The sequence below is a fragment of the Pseudoliparis swirei genome, chromosome 18, assembly GCF_029220125.1.
Source record: "Pseudoliparis swirei isolate HS2019 ecotype Mariana Trench chromosome 18, NWPU_hadal_v1, whole genome shotgun sequence".
NCBI classification, from domain to species: Eukaryota; Metazoa; Chordata; class Actinopteri; order Perciformes; family Liparidae; genus Pseudoliparis; species Pseudoliparis swirei.
In genome coordinates this window covers 2,146,840-2,154,457 of record NC_079405.1, presented here as the reverse complement: position 1 = coordinate 2,154,457, position 7,618 = coordinate 2,146,840, and the positions used below count along the sequence as shown (strand labels likewise).

At 47.2% G+C, this 7,618-nt stretch overlaps 1 protein-coding gene and 2 long non-coding RNA genes across 3 annotated transcripts; all 3 read left to right on the top strand.

The window, feature by feature from the left end:
• Positions 1 to 2,654: 2,654 nt before the first annotated feature.
• On the top strand, positions 2,655 to 5,078 carry LOC130207751 (uncharacterized). Its single transcript, XR_008834332.1, has 3 exons — positions 2,655 to 2,760; positions 4,909 to 4,968; positions 5,064 to 5,078. It is a non-coding gene; the product is annotated as an uncharacterized LOC130207751 (long non-coding RNA).
• Positions 5,079 to 5,118: 40 nt separating this feature from the next.
• Positions 5,119 to 5,506, top strand: LOC130207750 (uncharacterized). The gene is made up of 3 exons (XR_008834331.1): positions 5,119 to 5,269; positions 5,350 to 5,402; positions 5,497 to 5,506. It is a non-coding gene; the product is annotated as an uncharacterized LOC130207750 (long non-coding RNA).
• A 50-nt stretch (positions 5,507 to 5,556) lies between these two features.
• ddx27 (DEAD (Asp-Glu-Ala-Asp) box polypeptide 27) lies at positions 5,557 to 6,946 on the top strand. The gene is made up of 6 exons (XM_056436555.1): positions 5,557 to 5,587; positions 5,858 to 5,998; positions 6,090 to 6,263; positions 6,400 to 6,550; positions 6,609 to 6,717; positions 6,878 to 6,946. Exons 1-6 carry the CDS (start codon positions 5,557 to 5,559, stop codon positions 6,944 to 6,946), a joined length of 675 nt encoding a protein of 224 aa, XP_056292530.1.
• The last annotated feature ends 672 nt before the right edge of the window (positions 6,947 to 7,618 follow it).

The following is a 7,618-nucleotide window of genomic DNA, read 5'->3' as shown; positions in this document are numbered from 1 at the left end:
TCCGTCTGTCTCTCTCTCTGTCTCCTCTCCGTCCTCTCTCCGTCTCCTGTCTCCGTCTCCCTCTCTCTCTGTCTCCTTGTCCCCCTCTGTCCTCTGTCCTCCCTCTCTCTCCTGTCCTCCGTCCTCCTGTCCTCCGTCCTCTGTCCTGTCCTCTCTCTCTCCTGTCCTGTCCTCCCGTCCTCCCCCCCCCTCCTGTCCTCTCCGTCTCTCCGTCCTCCTGTCTCTCCGTCTGTCCGTCTGGCTCAGTAATAGCTGAAAGAAAATCTACAGGAGGAGGAGCTTCTGTTGGTTCTGGATCTGATGAGTTCTTGTTCTCCGTTCACATTCACTGACTCTCCTCCTCTCTCTGAGCAGAGTTTTATCCCAAGGGACTGACTCCTCCTCCCCCCCCCCTCCTCCTCCTCCTCCCCCTCATCCCCCCCCCCTCCTCCGCCTCCTCTTCCTCCTCGTTGAGTTTCAAAGAATGTAACTCTAGTGTGTCAAAGGGAAACCTTCAGCCCTTATTTGACTGAAGATAATCTGATGGGTCTCCATATTCATTTCTGGTGTCACCAAAATGTCTTACGGGTCACTTTATTAATCTACAGATCATCAAAACAATCCGCGTGGTCACCATTTTAATTTAAACGTCACCATTTTAATCTCAGGGGTCGCTATATTAATCTGAGTGTCGTGTTCTGTATCTAACGGAGGTCGCCGTGAACATTTAGGATCTGCTTCCTGTTTCCTGTTTGGTGACCTCATCCTGCGGTGAAAGAGAATCCACTTTCCAGGAAAGCTGGTGTTTAAGGGTCAGCCATGTATGTGTGTGTGTGTGTGTGTGTGCAACATGATTAACACACGCCCACACGAACACACACACACACAGACACACACACCGGCTTATCGGTTTATGTATTGCAGAAAGACTCACGGAGACTCCAAATGCAGAGGGATGACTTACAATGTGGAAAGATTTACTATTTAATTCATATATTACAAACATGAGTGTGTTGAAGAACATGCCTTCACGTCGATGTTTATGTTAAACATTGCGACGCAGTTTAAAAAATGATATGTGTGATTGATGCAACATTCGGTGGGAGTGAAGCAAACAGGTGAAAGGTACGAAAAACAAGACAGAACAAAACAAACACGTAAAGTACAAGACTGGGTTGTAAGTATACACATGGAGAGTATGAGGAAAAAATAATATATAACACTATACACATAATAGGTAGGTGAGTCTGGTGGGTCTTGGATGGAGGGGATAGAGGTCCTAATGATGAGGACTTGGCTGATCATATATATATATATACATACAGTGTGAATGGCAGTGGGCCGAGCACACTTCCCTTGGGGACGCCGGCGCTGAGCGGTAGCGGCCGCCACAGAACAATTTGTGTTCAGATGAATATATGTATTTATAGATATTTATCAACCCTGTCAGCTCCAGACACACTTGATGATGGGTGCTTTAATCTACTATGTCCCTTTTAACGATTATTGATAGTGTTGGAAATATGTTCTAGCCTATTTACGATCAAAAATAATAATAATAAAAATATTTTATTTATTTATTTTATTTATTTTATTTATTTTATTTATTTTATTTATTTTATTTATTTTATTTATTTTATTTTATTTATTTTATTTATTTTATTTATTTTATTTATTTTATTTATTTATATTTATCTCTGGTTTTCTTTTTTAGTGTAGTTCACCCTCCAACTCAGTAGATGGCGGTGATGCGCCTAAAAGCTGTTTGACAACCGCCATTAAAACATAGAAGAAGAAGGATAAGACCGTGAACCGGTAACAGACTGTCTCTACATCCTGTTTCCAATAACACGTGTGTGTACTCGTGTGTACGTGTGTTTTGAGTGAACACGACAGAACTTTACTGAGCTGGGAATCAATGAGTCCTGTCTAGGAACTGGTCCAGAGTCCGCCATGTTGGAACAGTTTGGGCTGATCGGGACGATCCAGGACGAGGACGAGAGTCCGGAGGAGTCCGACACCGCGTCGGAGCCGGAGGTGAGTCCGTCCCCCCGAGAGTGAGGCTGTTTGCTCCGGGAGACCCAGAGTCCGGCTGGGAAACGATTAACCGTCTTTTTATCCGATTATAATGTTGTTTATGTAGTTATAAAGTGACCGGAAGTCTCTTCAGTGTCTCTCTCTCTCTCTCTCCTCTCTGTTTTTATATCTCTCTCTTCATATATATATAATATATATATATATATGTATATTTTGTATATATGTATATAACATTATTTATAGATATTTTAATTTATTTATATATATATATATTAAATGTATAGGTACGCAAGCTAAATTAAATTAAAATATTAGATGTTTATGATGTAGAATCATCTACTTTAGCATAACAATTGTCAGTTTTACAATCTGAGGGGATCTAACATGTATTTCATCTTTAGTAAACTGTACTATTATGATATATATATATATATTTTATTTAATATTCCAGTGATTTTAAATTGTCACTGAATATAATTAATATGTACACATGTGTATGTTTAAATGCATCGTATATTAAAGTATTAGTTGTATATTAATTGATGTGTGTATTTGTTTGTGTGTATTAATATAATGTGTATTTGATGGCTCCAGGACGAGCCGACTGCCCTGGAATAGAAGAAGAAGTTTGGGACTCCCGCGCCAAAAGACTTCAACGCCGACTTTGACTTCGCGGAGCGAGACGCTCCGAGCCGGGGGGAGGACTGGGCCATGGAGGACGTCATGAAGCAGCTCAAGAACAAGGTAGAACCCAGAGGAACCCAGAGGAACCATCGGGTCACATCTCCGGCAGTGCTTCGGTCCTCTAACGTTCTCCAGAAGTCTTTAGGTCCTCTAAAGTTCTCCAGTCTTTAGGTCCTAATGTTCTCCAGAAGTCTTTAGGTCCCTCTAATGTCTCCAGAATTTTAGGTCCTAATGTTCCTCCAGAAGTCTTTAGTCCCCCAGTTCTCCAGTCTTTAGGTCCCAATCGCCTCCAGAAGCTCAGGTCCTAATGTCTCCAGAAGTCTTTAGGTCTCATCACCTCCAGAAGTCTTAGGTCCTCTAACGCCTTCCAGAAGTCTTAGGTTCTAATGTCTCCAGAAGTCTTTAGGGTCTCATGCTCTCCAGTCTTTAGGTCTCTAACGTTTCTCCAGAAGTCTTTAGGTTCCTCTCACGCTCTCCAGAAGTCTTTAGGTCCTCTCACGCTCTCTCTCAGGAAGTCTTTAGGTCTCTAATGTTCTCCTGTAGTCTTTAGGTCTCCTCTCACGCTCTCCTGAAGTCTTTAGGTCCTCTGCTCTCCAGTCTTTAGGTCCCAACGCCTCCTCCCTCCCAGAAGTCTTAGGTCTTCACGTTTCCAGAAGTCTTTAGGTCCTCTAACGCTCTCCAGAAGTCTTTAGGTCTCCTAATGTTCTCCAGAAGTCTTTAGGTCTCTAACGCTCTCCAGAAGTCTTAGGTCCTCTAATGTTCTCCAGAAGTCTTTGGTCCTCCAACGCTCTCCAGAAGTCTCCTAGGGTCCTCAATGTCTCTCCAGAAGTTCAGGTCCTCTAACGTTTCCAGAAGTCTTTAGGTCCTCTAATGTTCTCCAGAAGTCTTTAGGTTCCTCTAATGTTCTCCAGGAGTCTTTCGTCTCCACGTTCTCCAGAAGTTTTGTAGGTCTCTAACGTTTCCTGTAGTCTTAGGTCTCTAATGTCTCCAGAAGTCTTTAGGTCCTCTAATGTTCTAGAAGTCTTTAGGTCTCCAATGTTCTCCAGAAGTCTTTAGGTCCTCTAATGTTCTAGTCTTTAGGTCCTCTAACGTTTCCAGAAGTCTTAGGTCCTCTAATGTTCTCCAGAAGTCTTGTGTCTTCTAATGTTCTCCAGAAGTCTTCTTTAGGTCCTTAACGCTCTGTAGTTCAGGCCCCCAATGTCTCCAGAAGTCTTTAGGTCCCTAATGTCTCTGTAGTCTTTAGGTTCCTCTAATGTTCTCCAGAAGTCTTTCGGTCCTCTAATGTTCTCCAGAAGTCTTTAGGTTCCTCTAATGTTCTCCAGAAGTCTTTAGGTCCTCTAACGTTCTCCAGAAGTCTTTAGGTTCCTCTAATGTTCTCCAGAAGTCTTTAGGTACCTCTAATGTTCTCAAGAAGTCTTTAGGTCCTCCAACGTTCTCCAGAAGTCTTTAGGTTCCTCTAATGTTCTCCAGAAGTCTTTAGGTCCTCTAATGTTCTCCAGAAGTCTTTAGGTACCTCTAATGTTCTCCAGAAGTCTTTAGGTACCTCTAATGTTCTCAAGAAGTCTTTAGGTCCTCCAACGTTCTCCAGAAGTCTTTAGGTTCCTCTAATGTTCTCCAGAAGTCTTTAGGTCCTCTAACGTTCTCCAAAGTCTTTAGGTTCCTCTAATCGTTCTCCAGAAGTCTTTGGGTCCCTCTAACATTCTCCAGAAGACTTTGGGTCCTCTATTCCAATTCTAGAAGTCTGGGTCCTCTAATGTTCTCCAGAAGTCTTTAGGTCCTCTAACGTTCTCCAGAAGTCTTTAGGTCCTCTAATGTTCTCCAGAAGTCTTTAGGTCCTCTAACGTTCTCCAGAAGTCTTTAGGTTCCTCTCACGTTCTCCAGAAGTCTTTAGGTCCTCTAACGTTCTCCAGAAGTCTTTAGGTCCTCTAATGTTCTCCAGAAGTCTTTAGGTCCTCTAACGTTCTCCAGAAGTCTTTAGGTCCTCTAATGTTCTCCAGAAGTCTTTAGGTTCCTCTAATGTTCTCCAGAAGTCTTTAGGTCCTCTAATGTTCTCCAGAAGTCTTTAGGTCCTCTAATGTTCTCCAGAAGTCTTTAGGTCCTCTCACGTTCTCCAGAAGTCTTTAGGTCCTCTAATGTTCTCCAGAAGTCTTTGGGTTCCTCTAACGTTCTCCAACAGTGTTTTTTTATATTTGTGTTCTTCATTTGCAGAGAACCGCAACCACTCTGGACCAGAAAATAGACAAAATCAGAAAGAAGAGGAAAGCGGAGGTGAGTCCACGCTGACGTTCTCCGTCCTGTCTGGCCGGTTCCACGCTTCAGGTTCCTGCATGTTTTTAAAGGTGGAGTTTTATTTTCATCTGCAGGAGAAAACGCCTGAGAGCTCCACTCCATTGGCTGAAGGTTCACTCAGTAAAGGAACCTTAGAAGAAGAAGAAGAAGGAGGAGGAGGAGGAGGAGGAGGAGGAAGAAGAAGACGATGAAGAGCAGGATGTTAAGCCTCCTGACGGAGAGGCTGCTGATGATGATGATGAGTTTGACTCGGGCGATGAGGAGGTGCTGACCAAATCCGGTGAGTCCAGCAGAGGCTTTTATTCTGACATCTGATAGGAAGCTGAAGATTTGAGGTGATAACCACTTCCTGTCTCTCAGACACCTTGAGGCTCAAAGAGCGGCGGGGGAAGAGGAGGAACACGGGAGACGAGGTGAGGAAGAGGAGGCGCGGACTTCCTCTCGTTGAACTGTTTTTGTGTTTGGTCGCCGTGGTAACGGGCGCGTGGCGCTCTCTCTCTCTCTCAGGCTCCGGAGTGGGTTCTTGACAGCGCTTCTCTATCTGACGACCAGCTGACCTTCTCGGGCATGAACTCCGTCCCCACCATGATCCTGGAAGGTAACGCCGTGTCCAGGGAGGAGTTGTCTTCGTCTCTCTGTTCTGTCTCTCTCTCTCCGTTCTTCTCCATCTATCTCTCTCCGTCTTTTTGTCTCTCTCTCCATCCTTCTCCATCTGTCTCTTTCTTTTTGTCTTAGTCTCCCTGTCTATCCGTCCATCTTTGTCTCTTTTCTCTGCCTCTCTCTCCATCTCTCTGTCTCCCCCTGCTGGTCAGGAGAGAGACCACACCCTTTAGGACCCAGCGGCCTGTTAGCCGTTAGCCGCCGTTAGCTTGTAGCTCCGCTGAGCCCCTCTGTCTCCCTCAGGCCATCACCGCTCTGGGCTTCAAGCTGCCGACTCCCATCCAGAAGGCCTGCGTGCCCATCGGCCTGCTGGGAAAAGACCTGTGCGCCTGCGCCGCCACCGGGACCGGTACCACTAATTCTACTAGACCGCCGGGTCCTACCCGGACCAATAGATAACCCCCGAGCCGGTGGATTAATGACATCACTCCTCTCCTCAGGGAAGACGGCGGCCTTCATGCTGCCGGTGTTGGAGCGTCTGATCTACAAGCCCAGGACGGGCCAGGTGACCCGGGTCCTGATTCTGGTCCCCACCAGAGAGCTGGGGATCCAGGTCCACTCGGTGGCCCGCCAGCTGGCCCAGTTCACCTCCATCACCACCTGCCTGACCGTCGGTAAGGACCGTTAGCCGGGACGTCTTTAGAGAGTCCTGAGCCGTGCTGGACTCGGGGTGACCGGGGTCCTCGTGGTGACCCGGGTCCTCGGGGTGACCCGGGTCTCGTGGTGACCCGGGTCTCGTGGTGTGTCCAGGTGGGTTGGACCTGAAGTCTCAGGAGGCGGCTCTGAGGGGCGGCCCGGACATCCTGATCGCCACACCCGGCCGACTGATCGACCATCTCCACAACACGCCGAGCTTCGAGCTGACCCACATCGAGATCCTGATCCTGGACGAGGCCGACAGGTAAACCGGACCCCTCTTCGGTGACGGGGCTCCACCTTAGGCTCTGTGCTCCTCTCAGGATGCTGGACGAGTACTTCGAGGAGCAGATGAAGGAGGTCATCAGGTTGTGTTCCTACAACAGACAGACCATGTTGTTCTCCGCCACCATGACCGAGGAGGTGAGTCACGTGACCCGTGTGTCATGTGACCTGTCTCCAGGTGTTTCAGTGTCCCTTGAAGCCTCAGTATGCTCCAGGTGAAGGACCACCAGCGCCGTCTCCTGAAGGAGCCATAATCAGGATTCCTCTCGTGAACAGCAACACAGATAGCTCCCGTTTCTCGTCGAAGTTCGTCAGAATCCGTCAAAACCGAGAGGGAGACCGAGAGGCCGTGGTTTCTGGTAAAGGCCGAGACTGAGACTCAGTACCAGACCGAGACTGGACTCAGTAAAAGACAGAGACTGACTCAGTACACAGACAGAGACTAGATGCCGAACCGAGACTGAGACTGGTACACCGAACCAGAGACTAGACTCAGTACACAGACAGAGACTAGACTCAGTAAAGATGTACTGAGACTAGTACACGGACAGATTTCTAGACTCAGTACACGATTTCTGGAAGAACTAGTACACGAGACTGAGACTAGTACACGAGACTGGAGACTGGTACACGAGACTAGACTCAGTACACGAGACTAGACTCAGTACCGAGACTGGACTTTTAGTACACACAGACAGAGACTAGACCGATGTCTACATTATGGGCTAGAACACGATGTCTGGGCACGTGCTCGGTCTGGACTACGAGACTAGTCTAGAGACCGATGTCGGGGAAAGGTACACATGGCGGTATCAACTACGATGCTAGTGGCTAGTACACGTGCCGGCTGGGCCGAGTCGCTCGTGTCTGGGATCGAGACGATGGGAAGTCCCCAGAAAACCCCTGACCGATGTCCCCCGTAAAGGAAGAGAAGAAGATGAAAGGGGCCCTGAAGATGTAAGCCCAGACACGTGACAGTTTCCCAGTAAGGGGGAGAAGAGGGAAAAGAGAAAGGGGGTGAAGACTAGATGTAAGCCGAGACACGTGG